The sequence below is a fragment of the Polypterus senegalus genome, chromosome 14, assembly GCF_016835505.1.
Source record: "Polypterus senegalus isolate Bchr_013 chromosome 14, ASM1683550v1, whole genome shotgun sequence".
NCBI lineage: Eukaryota > Metazoa > Chordata > Cladistia > Polypteriformes > Polypteridae > Polypterus > Polypterus senegalus.
Window position 1 is genome coordinate 93,038,704 of NC_053167.1, and position 18,843 is coordinate 93,057,546.

Here is an 18,843-nt window from a genome sequence, read left to right on the forward strand (position 1 = left end):
CATTTAATTAGTATATTAAAAATAACACCCTGATTTTACAATGACATCAGGAAAAATGGAACTGTCATCACAGTCAGTTTGTTAAAGAAAATGGAAAGAGAGTGACTCCTCAGCCATCTGCCTGCCTTGTAATATTATTTATTATTATCGCTTTTATTTTATATTATTGTATCAGAGAATGTTTAACTGTAGTTCATCAGCAATACTAAGGATTTCCAGAATATAGGATTATTTAGATAAAAACTTGACATTTTCATCAAACATCAAAATATTGCTCTTCCTCAAAATTAGTTTTTGATAAACTAAAAGTTCTATTCTTTTTAGATATACCAAAGTAAGAGTAGCAGCATGGTGCCACAAAAGTCACATCATCCTGGGTTCAAATCCTGTGCCTGAATATTGTCTATGAGGGGTCTGCGCATCACCAAAGAGATGCGTGGTTGTGTGTGTGTCTGAGTTTGAGTGGGCCCTGCATTGCTTCTTACTGCCTTGCACCCACTGCTGTTGGGATTGTCTCAGATGCCCTGTAACCTTGAACTGGACTAACTAGGTTTATAAATGAGATGGGATATTCTAAGAGTATGTATATGGACTAACATAAAATGTAGCTGTTTAAGGGAAAAAAGAAAAATGGAGAATGGTAGTGCCAGTCGGCAGCTGTAAAAGGGTGGGAAAACATTCACATTAATTCAGTGGTTAAAAACATAAAGAATAGTAGAAATGCTGGGTTTCGGCTATGAAGGCTTTTCCGGGTATACAGTAGTGTCTGTTTTCAACTTTCCTTTTCCATTTTTAGCATGGAATTAATTTTCTCTATCCATTAATTTTCCTGACTCCTTTCTCTTTCTTTTTTATGTCTCAGGGAGCTGGCACGTATCCCACCAACACTGAACATGAGGCAGGAGCCAACCCCACTGTCTCATAAGCAAGATGCAAATATGTACACATAACTGGAATGTGAAAGGAAACAAATACACAGAGAAAAAGTGACACAGACATGGGAAGATACAAGGCAACAAAGTACAGTGGACAGAACATCAATTAGTCAATATCTCTAGCTGTGGTCTAGCTGTCTCATTACTCATTACAGTCAATATCTTATATATTATTTACATGTATTTATATATTTACGCTTACTTACTAAATTGAAAACTTTCTGGAGAGAAATATTAAACGAGTCAAGCATAACAACTTGGTTTTGCACAAAAAACTCAGCATATTATCCATGTATATACTAAGCAATTGTTAAAAAAAGCACCAAAAACCATTCTTTGTCCCAGAAGGCTAAACTCTATGTTAGTGCTTGCATTTTTTGACAGCTTGTAGAAGGTAAACAGTTTCATTTACATATTTTTTCAGCAGAAGGGTGCAAAATACCTTGTGTCCAGGTTCAAAGAGGCAGCAAGCTGCAGGCTCGGAGGTGTCCTGTCGCACGGTGGTGAAGCACAGTCACCTGTCGAGTGGCTTCCTGAATGGACTGCAAGGCTCTGTCTGCACCTTGTCAAGGAGCCGTCACTTATCAGCAATTCCAGCACGTCTTTTTTCCCAGGCAGAGAGCCGTAAAGGTTGCAGCCACCGTTTGCTGTAACAAATTATGAAATAAAAGTTGCAGTTTCTTGCTTCCACTATTTCTGACAATTCAAAACAATTTTACAGACACTTTCATGGGAATATTGCACCAATTAATACAGCCTATAGGAAGAGATAATTGTAAACAGCACGTTGAAGCAACTTCCAAAAAATTTTGAAAATTGTAATGGTGAACAGACAATGGATAATTAGTGGATACAATAGGCTAAAATTGACATTTTACTAAAAATGTTTTATGATGGTGATGGTGATGCAGCTATTTATAAAGATAAGCATGTATTTCTGGATTTGCATTGCGCACAATCAGTTGTAAAATCTTTGTGCCATCAGGGCAAACTGGCTTGTCATGAAGGATCTAGGAGGGTCCAAGTTGTTTCCACCTGTTAATCAACAGTTTAAAAGATGAAAGCGCAAGAAAATGGGAGTCAGTGCCCACCTCTACCACCTCAACAAGCCATTCAGAACAAAAACTTTGGCCTTGCTGGCAGACATAGCCATCCACAAAATTTAACTAGACCTTTTGTAAACATTTTCTTACATTCTATTGATATTAGGATCAATTCAAAATCCAGAGAGCTTTCTCATTACTCCTATTCGTTCACGTTTACGTTATCATTCCATTTAATAGCAGTTCTGCAAACCAAAACTGAAGTCTACTATAAGGTTTCTCAATCTTCAGTCTTCTCCAAAACAAGAAAATCTCTTACACTCTCCAATCCTACCATATTTTATTTTCTCATATCTCACTTTGCTTTGCCAAGCCATATGGTTTACATTTTTTTGTTAAATAGAATGCATTTTTGTCATGTTTATAGTTTCCAAATCTTTTTCACTTCCTTTCAGACTTACAATGTTTTGTACAGAAGCTTATTTCCACCACTCAAAAAAAAAAAAAGTTATTGCATTATTTCACATAGACATTGCCTGCTGCTGTGTAATCACAATGCACATGTGCCACTCGGTCATTCAGTGACAGTTACTGACAGAGAACTGAGCAAAAGCTACAGGTATACATTTAGATTTTAATCATGTTAAGGTTTAGTAAGTTTAGTACAGATGTTTTAACATTTAGGCAGAGTGGTCATGCAGGGCTGTCATTCCTGCCTCACAATGTCATGGGATTTGGTTGGTATCAGATACTTTATAGTTCTCTGATACTGGGTAGCACGCAGCACACTCTTTTGTGCTTGGGTGTGCCATTTTGCTCTGCAAAGCACTGGTGTACCATCCGCCATGTTTGCTTTATGCCTTACAGTCAGTGTGGCTCCCTATGGCCCTAAAGTCGGCGGATTAAAGGTACCCCTCAGTCCATGCAGAATTAAACCTAAACTTAACTTTTGATCACTTCTTGTCACCTGATCTTCTGCAAAGCAACTCAATAGTTTTATGAAATAACTCAGTTCTTTTTTTTTGGAATGGAGGGAATACGCTTCCCTGATTTGTCTAACTGTTGTATGCTTGCATTATTCTCCTACACTTTGAATAATAAACAACTTTTTGTCTTTTTCCTTGGATTTTCCCATCATCACCATTTTCTTTCAGAGTGAAGACTTATATTGAGTAGTTGCAATGGCCTTGAACTTTTACTGCATTTCTCAACTTGTCTCCTTAAATAATCACCATGTGTTTCTCTCACTGACTATTGCCACTCTTTTACAGTTTAAACTTCTCTTCATGGAGAAGGTTTCCAGGTGCTCATCTATCTTGTTTTTTAGTCTTTATATGAGAAACCTAAACATACATAGGACATGTCATACTTTTTGTTCTTCAAAGTCACCAAAGCGCCGTGCAAACTCAGTGCGCAATAACTGTAGCTTGCAATAACTTGCAGCATCATAAGGTAGACTTGATTAACGTGGTAAGCAAGGCAGCTGAAGCGCTGCATTATGGGATCTGTAGTTTATTGTGTTACCAGCTTCATATACCCGGCTTTAATAACAATAATACAGTATATAAAATGATCTCGGGCCGGATATAATTACACCGGGCGGATGTGGCCCGCCCTTGAGTTTGACACATATGGACTAAATAGAACTTGAAAAGATATATTTTTTCAAATGTGATCGCGCAATTCAGATAGAGTTGACGCAAGACTACAGCCTGCATGCCTCAATGAGTCATCCTCCCTCGCTCTTACTTTTTACCGCTCATCTAATGAATACACTGAGTATGGCTTTACCAAAACAATCATTGATGGCGAATAAAGTATCCATTATTCGAGTATGTAGATCGGGATATATATATATATATATATGCGCAGCGAGAAGTAGTGTGTTAAAAAGGTAAAAAGAAAAGGGAACATTTTAAAAATAACGTAACATGACTGTCAATATACAGTATTTGTTTTGTGAGTGTTACTGAGTGTTGCTGTCATCAAGGATTTGATTATCATTATTTCTTTCAATCAGGTTCGTATTTGTAGGATGTGTTGTGTTCAAGTTACATTCCGTGTTTGTCAATCGCTGTAAAGATGACAGGTTTCATTCATCGATATTGCTTACTGCATCAATAAACAGCTCGCCTTCTTCTTTATCTGAGACCTGACACACTGCATGCACGGGTTTTTTACACTGTCTTCCTTTAGCGGACATTGACTTTTTCCACGTGTGCTTTGTTTCCACAGTAGCTGCATTTATGAATATGCTTATCAGACGCTTCATATTTTTGCTGCCTTTTCAATTGTGTAATTCGGTTTTGTTCAGCTCTTTGGAACTGTTGCTTTTATCTGTGCACGCGCCAGTTCACGTGAGCCACTCGGTGTACATGCATCGAAGGTTCCCAGCTGTGCTGGTGCCATCTCGCTATGTCCATAGCTTTATTTAATGTTACCTTAGTCCTGGCACTTAAAACTTTCTCTCGCAGTTTCGCTGAGTTTGTGCCAAACACCACGCTGACCATCTCATCTTCCTCTGCATAAGCACAGTCCTTCACCCGTGAATATTTAGTGGGAGTTTGCTATTGGATTGCCGCTGACGGACGGCCTTATATGGGCAGGCACTAAATTACAAACGCCAGCGGCAGCCTGTCTATAAACTTAATTTAAAGTGTAGGTTTACATCGTGCTTTGTTTCCGAAGTAGCAGAACTCATCAATATGGTTGTATATGTCACTCGCTCGCTTCTTATTGTTTCGCTGCCTTCTCAATTATATGTTTTCTTCAGCGCTTTTTTGAGGTCTTCCTGATTTTCTATGTGCTGCGTGATTACGTGGGAGGCGTGATGATGTCACACGAAACTCCGCCCCCACGGCGTTGAAGCTCATCTCCATTACAGTAAATGGAGAAAAACTGCTTCCAGTTATGACCATTACGCGTAGAATTTCGATATAAAACCTGCCCAACTTTTGTAAGGAAGCTGTAAGGAATGAACCTGCCAAATTTCAGCCTTCCACCCACACGGGAAGTTGGAGAATTAGTGATGAGTGAGTGAGTGAGTGAGTGAGGGCTTTGCCTTTTATTAGTATAGATATTGTAGGTATCGAGGTCCCATTGTGAAAAAAGCCTTCAAACTTACCAAATGCTGTACGTCCATTTTGAAGCAACAAAGGTTTCAGTTTAAGAAAACATGGCTTCCATGTTTCTGAGGCATGTTTGCGACAACAAACATAAACTGGAAATCATACATTTTATCAGAGATTCTTAGTGTGATTTTCTCAAGGTAAGCTTATTGTTTTTTTGATCGCTTCTCTACTTGCAGTGGGCACAAGGTGCTTGTTGGGATAGGCACCAGCTGTCTCATGACCCTGACCTGGATAAGCGGTTTAAGAAGACAGATGGATTAGTGGATGGATGAGCAATGTCCTCTTTCTCACCAAAGCATATGCATGCTTCATCAGTCTAATTGCAGAGAGAGTATCTTTGTGAAATAACAAAATCAGCATCCTTGATGATAATGATAAGTGCAACTTTTTGCAGTCATTGTTGTCTACACAATAAAGACAGTTAATCACATCTGGGTATCAAAAATTCAGTGTCAATAATGGTGCTTAATGATAACTTTTCAAAGTGAATCCACACTCCTAGCCTCGAAGGATCCTACAGAGGAAGACGAGCAGTGAAGTAAAGTGCATATGGTTGAATGTCACAACAACATTTAGCTTTTTTCCTTTTTAAAACAACATGGATACACTGTTCTGCAATATGTGTGTAATCAGAAGGCACAGATCAATACTCAGTAACTTTTTTGGCTTGAAAAATGGAGGTATTCAATGAGTTTAATGGTTTTTTTGCTTTGTGATCCCCCCAACCAGATTTGGCAAAGAATTCTATCTCTGGTTTTCAAGGATCTCATTGTTTTAGGATCCCCTGATACCGAAAATATTGATATCTCAATGATGGGTGTGTGTCTGTCTGTGTGTGTGTGTAATAGTTACTTGAGGATGGTTTAGAGCAAAAACAGCTGGAAGGAAAAATACCAAACTCCAAACTTAAGCTTGTTATGAGACGACGATGTGCTGATTCGTTTTTGAGTCAAATAGTGGAAGAGAAAGAGGCATTCTAGAGGAACCCTCAAAAATCGTAATTCTGCAATTAATTATGAATTCTTCTCATCGATTGCTACTATAATGATCTATTTTATGATCAGAAAGATTGGTATCAGTGTGGAACATAATTACTGAAATGTTATAGAATAGTTGAAGTAACTTGGTTCCTAGGGCGCAAATCCTACTGACACTCACATCTGAATTTTTTAACAATGGGTCCCTGGTACCTATAATCTCCTGGTTAGTTATTTTTTCTAATTTACACTGCATGCTTCACTTTAGAATGCAATTTCATGGGGGAAATTCATACATGCCCTGATACCAAAGAAATAATTTCAACTTAAAAAATATAAAAACTGGTCCTTTAATAATTTGTATACATTCAGAAACAATCAGGGAAATCTAGTGGCTAAGATGTTGACTTCTGCATCACAAGGACTTCATTTCTCTGGTGTGACCCTGAGTGCTTCAGCCAAATGTTAGGCTGAATGGCCTGTTCTCATCAAAAAAATTTTTATGTGATTATGACTGCATCTGTTGAGGCACTTCTTCTCTATTTGTCAAAATTATTGATAAATATCATGGTGGTGTAGCGGTCAGTATGGCTGCATCACAGCTCCAGGGACTGCTTTCAGTTCCTAGCATGTTCACCAAGTGTGTTGAGTTTGCATGTTTTTTCCCAGTAGCTGTACTGTTTTTTGTCTAAGAATACAAGCATTTTAGGTTTATATCTGACACTCTAAACTGGACTAGCATCAGAGAGTTTGAACATGCGTTACATGGATCCATTTCTCTTGAAAAGCTCACGTGGATAAATAAAGTAGTAAGAATAAGTTCTGACACTCTGCTGAGGCTGAAAAAATATCATTGTTCACTGTTAATGGGTTATGCAGATGAAAACACGGCTGAAATTGGAAAATGAACATCATTCATTACAGTACGTTCAGCAATGTAATGAGAAAAAGGGTTAATATAGCTACAATACAGTAAAGAGTTTTACTATTACATTAGGGAAATATTGAAAATTACTGCTTACTGCAGTGAATTAAGTTTATTAGGCCACAACATACAGTACATACAGCCACTGCATTCTCACTTTGCCAGCCACAGAGGAACATTTCTTTTATATCTGCTTTATATTCATTGTTCGTTTCCCATACTGGCATGGGTACTATATGAAACTACTCTTTTTCCAAACATAAAAGGAAAAATGGCTGGAATGAAAGCCTCTAAAAAATCTCTGAAATGAAAAGTGATATCTCTGCTATACTTGAGGTAAAATATACCATATGTGACTTCCAACTCGCTGTAACTCAATTTTATATAATTCAATTTATTTTAATGATGTTATTGATAATGGCATCACACTGATGGTCTTATTAATTCAAAACCTGAAAACAATTCTTAACCAATATTACAAAACATCTCAGCTGTTACAAAGTTTTACAGGCACTTCAGCCCTGCACTTCCCAATAATGTGGTCTTAAAGCAGGACATTTTTATGGCTTCTTTTCTCCACAGTTAAACCAGTCGCATGATGGTTGCCATTGGCTGGGATGTGGGCTGCCTGGAGCAAGAATAGAAGGCACAGTAGAGTTCCTACCAAAAGAGACAGACAGTGTCTCCATGTCCTGAAAGGGGACATCCAGTCTGAAGGCAGTTTAATTAGCAAGGAAATAGTGGGAACTAACACTGCCAGCAGAAATCAATCATGGGGCCAACATTGGCCCCCATGTAACTTGGTGTTACAAAAATGATATCACAGACTTGACACTGAGGTCTCAACATACATGTATTTATTTGACCAACACCAGCAGTTTACAAGATTTATGATACAATTGGTTAATTTTTTTTTCCAATTGGAGCACAGGCAGGCAAAGTGATTCGTTCAGGGTCACACAGCATCAGTGGCAGGATTTGAACCCACAGCTTCAGAGTTTGAAGCCCAAAGCTTTAACCACTGCTCCATAGTGTCTGCCTATTTTCAAGGCGATGTAGAAGAAATAGTAGCAAAATAGCATTGTCTTAGATTTGCTATCACATTTTGATAAACATCTTGGGTCAAAAACAATGGGTTTTGGTGTGGGTGGAATTCTTAAAGCATAAAACCTGCATCAAAGGAAAATTCTAGGTATTTGGTGATTTCTACTTTTAATTAGATTATTTTCTATTGTACTCTTCACTAACTACAAGCTCAGCACACTTGTACATGTTTTCAGCTATATTTTTGCCACGTGAACACACACAAATTAGCCTGAACACACAGCACACAAAGGAATTTTAGTTTGAGTAACGTAACAAATCTTGGATCATGAATCAATAACTCTTTCACCAGATATGAGCAATCAACAATGGGGGAAAAGTCACCAAAAACTACAGTCAACAACATTATTAGAGAAGCTAAGCCTCTGGGGTGTAATGATAATTAAAGTCACAGTCAAAGTTTACCAAAATCACAGTTTTATTGACTAGTGGCATAGCACAGGATTTCTGGATCCTCTGTAATAACAGAGGTGGGATTAACTTCCTGAAAAAAGAATTTCTAATAGGACATTGGTTAAACATTCCCATATTTAGCATTTTCACATATTTAACATTTCTGGGTGCTGTTGTGGTCATAAAAAAAGCACTTGACTGAAGATGTGTGGGTCTTTAAAGGCCACATTCACACAGTAGCAAAAAGTGACTCTATCCCCATTTTGTCGATGCTGATTTTTGCCTCATTTCTTTTCTTTTTTTGACTGCTTAGATGAAATTTGCACCTGATCACAATCTGTCTATTCTGAAGGAGCCCTGCAAGCACAAAATGAATAAAATGTTTTTTTCAGACAGATGCATACTGGAAGATGCTGCTTGCCACTCTACTTCACGTCATTTCAGTGCAGCAGAGTGTGAATTTGTCAGTTCGTGATGGCAAGGAAGAGAATCAAGAAACAAAGATCAGAGCTGTTGGTTTGAGTGTATTTATCCCTGGCAGTATTGTATACACAGAAACAAGTGGCCAAAGGACAGAAGACAGGACTGGTGGGAATGTGGAGGGTTTGGATAAAATTATCAGATCTCTGCCACATATCAGTGACAAAAATAGGAGTGGGCCTGAGGTGTGAGTAGAACTGTTTTTGGTTTCAAATCCAACTCAAGGTTGGATGTGGTGGTTTATAAAAGTTGATCTCAATAATGCAATTGTGTTAATGAAACTGGAAATAACAAAGACAATAATAGCAGAATAAACATACCAAATTAGGACACTTCAAACCAGATGATAAATATTAATGCTAAAACAACTCCAGTGAAAATATACAGAAAAATCCCTGAACATAGCAAACCCAGCCCTGTTCTAACGGGATCCTAAGACAACCTTGAAAATTACCACCATTTAACACCCTTTTTCCTGTCGGCCCTTAGGATAACTCTATGTGGGTATTCTCCTGCATTTCAATCTTATTTCCCTGTCCGCTGAAGTCAAATGTTTAGTGTCTAAAATAAACCTGCACCGTGCCTGACCAATTTGTAGCAGTGTGGAGAAAAACTGCTGTGGCGTTAATATTTAATAATGAAGAATTTTGAGACCCCCAATGTTATAATTTACTTATTTTTGCTCAAATACTGCATATCCTTATTTCTACCTGGATCAGGTGATCTCTGGTTGCTCAGGATGCCTTTATAAATAAGCTTGTGGTCGTCTGCAATGAGAAGGGGTGGGCAAGGGGACAAGCAGAAGAAGCCTTTTCTGTCACACTTGCCTCGATGATCGATTCACCTGACGTACAGTAATCTGCTCCATTTATGGCGCTGGCAGCATTTCGTCAACTCCATCTTCTGCTGATGCTTTAAGCATTGATGTTATCTTTCTCATTTTGGTAATGGCCCTTTGTGCTAGTTGCTCGATTTGGGCAGCACTTAGTTATTTTCTTTTTCTTACCTTGATGTATCTCTGCGGGATTTGTATCTATCTATCTATCTATCTACTGAATTTCTATCCTATTGGGATTATCTATCTATCTATCTATCTATCTATCTATCTATCTATCTATTTATCTAATTTATGTTGCCTGTAGTGTCACAACATGATACTCCAGTTTTTCATTGTTTCATTTAGCCTCACTAAAACCCTAACCCTAAGCCTAACCCTAATTCGGTTCCACCTAAATAGAGCTGAAGAGAGCCAGCACCAACCCAGACAGCAATGCCCACTAGGCAGGAATCATTCCTAGAAGGAAGGCACTTGTCATCCATCAACCTAATATGCACGTCTTTGAGATGTATGAGAAAAATGGGGAATGTACAAAAAAAATCATATGAACCCAGGGAGAACACCCAAATGGCACATACTGAATATGGGACTGGGACACAGTTCACAGGGGCAGTGAGTGAGGTAGCATCACAAACCACTGCACCAAAGCAAATGGATACATTATGCAAAAAAATAAAAAAGATTTGCTGGTAATCCAACAAATTAAAGCAACACTTATCAAATGAAAATACATTGACATTTTTTTTCATTGACCTAACAGTGGGATTAGCACTACGTCAGGAATGCAAACTGTAAATCACTGGGGTAAACTTTAACAAGATTCAGGCTTTTGTCTCAATAAGCAGAAATATTTCACTGGTCACATGATTTAAACTTCCCTAAAATGAATCACATAATGTGTTTACTTGTGTTTAGTTCATTGCAATAAAACTGCTTTTCCAGGCATGTTTCTCTTTCTTATTAACTTTTTGCAGTATATCTTCCCAGCGGACTGTTAATGTTTCCTTTCAGATAAGCCCTAACATCAACATACTCAATCCCTGACACAACCGCCCAGGCCAAGTTTAAGACCAAACAGATTTTAATCAGTCAAACAGCCTGAGGGACATTACTGAGGGTTCTCATACTTCAGTTTAATTTTGCAAATGCAGCATTACATGGGTAGGCAGGCGGCTGGGCAGGGCACATTAATTTTTATCAAAAAAATGTTTATTGGATAACCCTGACAACATAAGACTTACATTTTTTCGCATATACTGACTGAACAGAACGTAACAGAAGAAAATTTCATTTGTCCTTTTCAAAGATGATACCGGAGCTGAGCCACCATTAATAAGTCTTTCTCATATATATACCAAAACTTTGTGTAGCTACTCCTCTCCAACAATTGTGTAGCCACAACAGAGGTAATCAGAGGAGCCAATGCCCATCCCACCAACCACATTTAGGGTACTAGTCCTCCAAAAGGCCCACTCATTCACATGCCCACACTCATTCTGACTGGTCCAAAACACCCAAGCCACCATTCTTTGGTCAAAATCGACAACCCGGCACAGATTTGAACCTAAAATTCCAAAGAGCGTAATAGTTAATTTCAAGTACTTTCAGACTCTGCCACCTCATAACCAATTAATAATGGTCCTCAAACTACTCCATAAATTAAAAAGTAGAAGTTAATTTCTTTGTTTTTATCAAAAGTTTAAAAATATTTAATGAATACTATGAAACTAGAATCAACATGGAATATCTGCCAACCAAAAAATGCTCAGAAAGATCAATGATTAAAAATATGAAATAAATCAGACCTAACGGTCCCCACAAAATTTGTTAAGTCTGTAAAATATTTATATTGTGCCGCATTTTAAATTTGGATATGCATAAAGGCCAGCATATAGATGGTGACCATTCATCCATCCATCCATCCTCTTCCGCTATATCCGGGGAGGTCAGAGAGGCCCAGGGCCACTTCTTCCAGCTCTTGGGAGAATCCCAGATTCCCAGGCCCCGGGAGACATAGTCCCTCCTCTCGGTCCCCGGGCTCACGTTCTGCCTGAAACACCTCACCAGGGAGCGCCCAGGAGGCATCCTGGGAGTCACCTCAACTCCTCCCAAGGCTCTATGAGTCCCTCCCGGATGACTGGCTTCTCACCCTATCTTTAAGGGAAAGCCCAGACACCCTGCCTTACAGCTCAGCTCTTTTCCACCACGACAGACCAATGCTGGTAAATTGAGAGCCTTGCCTTACGCTCAGCTCCTTTTCACCACGACAGACCGATGCCGAGCCCACATCATCTGCCACAAAGATCCGCCGATCTCACGCACCATTCTTCCCGCACTCGTGAACAAGACCCCGAGATACTTGAACTTCTCCACTTGGGGCACGATCTCTCTCCCAACCCTGAGAGGGCACTCCACCCTTTTCCGGCTGAGGACCATGGTATTGGAGGTGCTGAATCCCATCCCAGCCGCTTCACACTCAGCTGCGAACCAATTCAGAGAGAGCTGAAGATCACGGCCTGATGAAGCAAACAGGACAACATCATCTGCAAAAAGCAGTGACCCAATCCTGAGTCCACCAAACCGGACCCCTCAACACCCTGGCTGCGCCTAGAAATTCTGTCCATAAAAGTTATGAACAGAATCGGTGACAAAGGGCAGCCCTGGCGGAGTCCAACTCTCACTGGAAACGGGCTTAACTTACTGCCGGCAATGCGGACCAAGCTCTGACACCGATTGTACAGGGACTGAACAGCTCTTATCAGGGGGTCCGGTACCCCATACTCCCGGAGCACCCCCCACAGGATTCCCTGAGGGAAACAGTTAAATGCCTTTTCCAAGACCACAAAACACATGTAGACTGGTTAGGCAAACTCCCACGCACCCTCCAGGACTCTGCTAAGTGTGCAGAGCTGGTCCACTGTTCCTCCTGAAGCACAAAAACCACACTGTTCCTCCTGAATCCGAGGTTTGACTATCCGACAGACCCTCCTCTCCAGAACCCCCGAATAGACTTTTCCAGGGAGGCTGAGGAGTGTGATCCCTCTGTAGTTGGAACACACCCTCCGGTCCCCCTTTTTAAAGAGGGGGACCACCACCCCGGTCTGCCAATCCAGAGGCACTGTCCTCGATGTCTATGTGATGTTGCAGAGACATGTCAACCAAGACAGTCCTACAACATCCAGAACCTTGAGGAACTCCGGGCATATCTCATCCACCCCCAAGCCCCTGTCACCAAGAAGTTTTTTGACCACCTCGGTGACCTCAGCCCCAGAGATGGAGGAGCCCACCTCCAAGTTCCCAGGCTCTGCTTCCTCATTGGAAGGCATGTTAGTGGGATTGAGGAGGTCTTCGAAGTTCTCCCCCCACCGACCCACAAAGTCCCGAGTCGAGGTCAGCAGCGCACAATCCCCACCATATACAGTGTTGACACTGCACTGCTTCTCCTTCCTGAGATGCCGGACGGTGGACCAGAATTTCCTCAAAGCCGTCCGAAAGTCATTCTCCATGGCCTCCCCAAACTCCTCCCATGCTGGAGTTTTTGCCTCAGCAACCACCAAAGCCGCATTCCGCTTGGCCTGTCAGTACTCATTAGCTGCCTCCAGAGTCCCACAGGATAAAAGGGTCCAGTAGGACTCCTTCTTCAGCTGGTGTCCACCAACGGGTTCGGGGACTGCCTTGACGACAGGCACCGACCACCTTACGGCCACAGCTCCGGTCAGTGGCCTCAACAATAGAGGCACGGAACATGGCCCATTCTGACTCAATGTCTCCACCTTTGGCTTTGATGGTCGGGGACTCTGCCAGACGTTCCCAGCAGACCTGCAAAACATGTTTGGGCCTACCAGGCCTAACCGGCATCCTCCCCCACCATCGAAGCCAACTCATTACCAGGTGGTGATCAGTTGACAGCTCTGCCCCTCTCTTCACCCGAGTTTCCAAGACATGTGGCTGCAAGTCCGACGACACAACCACAAAGTTGATCATCAAACTGAGGCAGAGGGTGTCCTGGTGCCAAGTGCACATATGAACACCCCTATGCTTGAACATGGTGTTCGTTATGGACACCATTCAACTAAACTAAAATTGACCTTTTAGCTTTTATTTTTTTGGTTTCTGACCTATGGTGCTTCCAATAACAGACATCCTAGAATTACAGAGATAAGAAGATAAACCAAGTGCAGGCAGCAGCAGAGACAACTCCATGAATAACAGTTCAGAGGAGAGAACTTCCCTAACCCAGTGAAACACACACACAAAGGGTGCCAGAAGATTCAGCTCTTAAAAGCACATTATGCAGGGGCTTTGCGTCAGGGACTCTGCAGCTAGGGATGAAGTTTGGGGGACAAAGGTGTTGCAGCCATGCCTCCATACTTAGGCATCACTGAAATAAGGGACAGATGTATTATTATGTGCTTGTTAAAGATTGCTGAGAGGGCAGGTGACTATCAGAGTGCCTTGGATTGTTATTGCAAATTACATTCTTGCACCGTTGAAGGTATGTACAACAATTAAAATAAAATAAATTATTTTTAGTCTTCAAATGTAGATAGATGGCATTGTCTGCATTTGCATGGGGACCCCTACTCGGCCGATGCATTACTTAAACATAAAGCAAAATAAAGACAACAGAATTTCTCCAAAAATATATATTTTGTGATTTTACATTTTTAGGAAGTTATACTGCAACTACAACACTATGTTTGAACTTTTTTTCCTTGGAAAAATAAACCTTAACTGTGGTGCTGTGTGTGTGTGATTTATTTTAGTTTGAGGTGTTCACTGACCATATTAATGTAAAAGCTCCTGTGAGGGGAGAATCTGTGGTTATACATAGTTGAATACATGAAGTCAAAATGTTAAGTCTACCTTTTTACTATGGAACCTTCTGGTTACATGTATACTTTTTGATTTTACCAACAATACTGCATTTATTTTCCTTTATTTTCAGATCCGGTCCTCTTGTGCAATTTTTGCAAGAAATATAAAAATAATAATAAAATCCTTAGTGGTTCTGACATCCTACAGTGGTTTAAGATCAGAGTATGGTGAGGGTTACGGCTCATTCCTGTATGTGTGGCTGAACAGGTCCTTGCGTTTACTTTAATTGAGACCTCTCACTGCATGCTACATTCATACATTCATCTCCAATGCTGGACAGGTTGTCTTTCCACTAGGAACACCACACACTGCAAAGGCAGTCGTCCTTGACTTGAATTCCACTTGTAGCTCACCTCTTAATGATATAAATTGTGAACATGTCTACATATTGTAATGATCACTAGCATTACCCTACAAAGACTCTGAATTGTATATGAAGGAGGGATTTGGTCAGGATGGGGACATCTCCTGGGTTTTTATTTACAATAATTGTCTCTATACAACTGGTACTTCTGCCACAGATTTTGACATTTCATAAAAAATGTTCAAGCACAAAAAAAATTTTAACAACAGTTTAGGAGTATTTTAGGGTAAGTTTAGGAGGGCCCCAGTGTTGGACATATACCCTTCTGAAATATGATGCCACTTGTGAACATGTTTACTACTAGAAATGGATAAAGATGCCAGACTAGAAGTATGCAGATGGGGCAGAAGGCAGAGCCAAAAGCTAGCCCTAATGATGTTAAGTATGTTAAGTTTTTAACCATCACAAAAATATACATACTGTATACTGTATATACTTAAATCTGGAAACTTCCATCCACTTTTCTAACTCATTCTATTCATTTAAGGGTCACAGGAATCTCAATGTTCTCTCTATAACATCAGGCACATGCCAAGAACCTCTGACAGCACGCCAACCTATTTCAGACATCAAAAAATAGGATCAACTTTAATAAAATATTTTTCATACATCAGCCTAGATAGATAGATATGAATGGAGCTATTAGAGAGATATGAATGGAGCTTTTAGAGAGATAGATAGACCTAAATCAGCCCTACATTTTCAAACCCACTTATCCATTTCCATTTATTCATCCATCCATTTTTCAACCCGTTGAATCCGAACACAGGGTCACGGGGGTCTGCTGGAGCCAATCCCAGCCAACACTGGGCAAAGGGCAGGGACCAATCCTGGGCAGGGCGCCAACCCACCGCAGGACACATACACCCACACCCACACACCAAGCACGCACTAGGGACAATTTAGAATCGGCAATCCACCTAACTTGCATGTCTTTGGGAGGAAACCCACGCAGACACGGGGAGAACATGCAATCTCCACACTGGGAGGACCAGAGAAGCAAACCCAGGTCTCCTAACTGCGAGGCAGCAGCACTACCACTGCGCCACCGTGCCGCCCCTCATTTCTATTTATTATAATGTGAAATTCAGCAAGCGTCAGTCTATTGCAGCACGTACCCAAGCATAACGTATTAAAAATGAAAATTCTGCCATAGTCTCTTCATGTTTGCAATTGAATTTTTAAACCACTTTCTATATTATCTAACATCTAACATCTGAAAAAAAAGAAAAATATTGGCTACAGAAGAGACCTACGGCCTTAGACTTGTGAATCATCATGAATCTGAATGAAAAGACTGCTGAATCTAAAGAGTTAATGGCCCTGTCGAGCACAGAGGGTATACAGTGACCTTCTTTTTAAAGAATCCATACTCACCTTTTAAAGCAATGCAGTGTAGGGTGACCAAGTAATGGTATCTGGATGTTGAACCTATTATTCTCATGGTAGGACACATACTGATGAAAACGCACATTCATATCTAATCAGATAGAAAGCAGTGGGCCTTACGTAATCCCCACTTGAAAGACAACAGTCTATCCACAATTAAATTATATTAAAACGATGTACAATTATACATAGCTGCGGGCACACTGATTCATCAGCCATCACTCTGTATTTAAATAGCAGACATCCAGAGTTACATGTCAAAATTCTTGCACAGGGGGGTGGCCTGCTAGAGACGGGGAATATTCTTAGATTCTTCACACACATTTCCCCTTCACAACTGCCTAAAAATATTGAACTTTTCCATTCTAAATGTTTAAATTCATGTCAACACATTTAAAGTGGTTAATCTCAGCACACTCAGATAAGCAGGGAGATGTCATAGTGATGAGATGACACCTAATTTCAGAATCATTGTTTGAATTTCCAAAGAAAAGAATCACTTGAACATTGCCAACTTTAAAATGGAAAAATCAGACTTTTTTCTTACATCCATTTTAATAGTCATTGTGGTCATTGAACAATGAAGGAGCTCTCCGGCATGTACGGCCAAAGTGGAAAGAGAAAGAGAGATGAAGTGACCCCCATATCCAAGGAAAAACTAAATTCAGACAAAAAGTTAGTCTAATAGCGTGTCCTCTGTGAAAAACAGCTACAATTCTGTTTGGCATTGACGTCACCGGTTTGCAGATAAATTTTCATCCACTCTCCCAGCACAAAATCCCACACTTTGGTTAGATTGGTCAGATGGCAAGCCCAGCATTTCACTCATTGCTCCAAACAGTCCCAGAGTTTTTCTATGGGATTTAAATCTGGAGATTTTGTGGATCGAGAATGATTTAAAATGTTCTTTATGCTAGTCACACAGACTGGATGACTGGGGTAGTCATTCTGTCTTCTACATGATCAAGCAGAAGCCCCATGTAGCCCCTTTTAGATCAATTGTGTTGTTACCTCAACTAAAGATTCCATGACCTCATAACCAAAACACCCCCAGAACATCAGAGAGCTGTCTTCCACCAGAACAGCACTTGGCACACAGTCCTCATGGGAGGTTTTCATGCAGTTTTAAAGCAAGCAGTACTATTCAACCATCCATCCACTGTGAAGCCTGCTTATCCAGTTCAGGTTCATGGGGGCAATTTAACCAAAAATCAACGGACCATTTTCCTCTTTTGTTTAAATAGGTGAAGATGGAGGGTCTCCCATGACATCATGGGAGAAAACTGTAACATTATCAAAGTGTGCAGTATGAGGGAAAAGAAGGATTGACTCATTTGGACAAATGTGTGACTTTCATGAGGGTGCACATCATGCAAACGCTTGAAAAAACTCTGTTTTGTCCACCTACAATTGTAAAATTAAATTCAAAAGGTACAATGTATGCACAAAGCAAGGAAAGTTCAAATGAACGTAGCCTTTATGAAGCTAAAAGTCCTGAAGTGTTTGCTCTGAATGAATTAATAAATTGTACTGATGCCTTGATATGCCATACACAACTAAAAAACAAAGTTTCATCAATGCCCAGAACAAACTTCAGGCTGTCGTCCACTGGACTCACTCCATTTTCAAAAGAGAGGAGTTGCTAAATTTGAACTTCTGGTAAAATCAGAGGGATCTTTTTTATCTCAAACCAAAAACTGACTTATTTGCTCACAGGGGGCACAATTTTCAAGAGTCTTAAACGACATGAAAAATAAATGAGTTGGCCACTCTTTAAAGTTCTCAGAAAGTGGCAGAGCTTGCACACCACTGAGGAGGAACATGGACTGGCACTGAAGATCACGTAAGGCACTGACACAAGAGACGGCCTGGTAATGAGCTGGCATGGGAGGACAGAGTTGAGACCTGGCATTGTCCCTCAGTGTGACAACAGTTTCTGGGTGGGTCGTCATCAAAAAAGAAAACACTCCAGAACCATCTTTCATTTCCTAGGTGGTTAGTGAAGGCATCACTTAACACTTTGACTAACACATTTTAGCTTATTTTCAAGTTTTCACTCCATTTCCTGTTGCAAGATTACAATCTAATTCCACACAGAATTCCTGGAGAAGAATTCCTGGAGAAGTGTACCGAGTGAACTGAAATGATTACTAAAACAAATGATATCATTTTCAAAATAGGTCATTGTAATAACGTTTGTGTTTGTACTGTCCAGCAATTGTCACAGGAATATTATTCAGTTAAGCTTTTTGGAAAAATGTTAACATCTGAAATACCATTTGGTTTACATTACTAATGTTCTTTATATTGAGTTCTGACAAGCTCAAGGACAAAAGAGTCATTTCCCTAAAATAAACTAAAAATTTATGAATAGACAAGTACGCTG

General features: G+C 40.2%; 1 protein-coding gene across 2 annotated transcripts in view; it reads right to left on the reverse strand.

The window, feature by feature from the left end:
* LOC120514725 (zinc finger protein GLIS1) overlaps positions 1–18,843 on the reverse strand; it is a 431,659-nt gene that overhangs the window by 257,290 nt on the left and 155,526 nt on the right. For both annotated transcript variants that reach the window (XM_039735238.1, XM_039735237.1), the window contains one exon: positions 1,378–1,582. In XM_039735238.1, the coding sequence (XP_039591172.1) occupies positions 1,378–1,582 (205 nt within the window). The remainder of the gene's footprint in view (positions 1–1,377; positions 1,583–18,843) is intronic.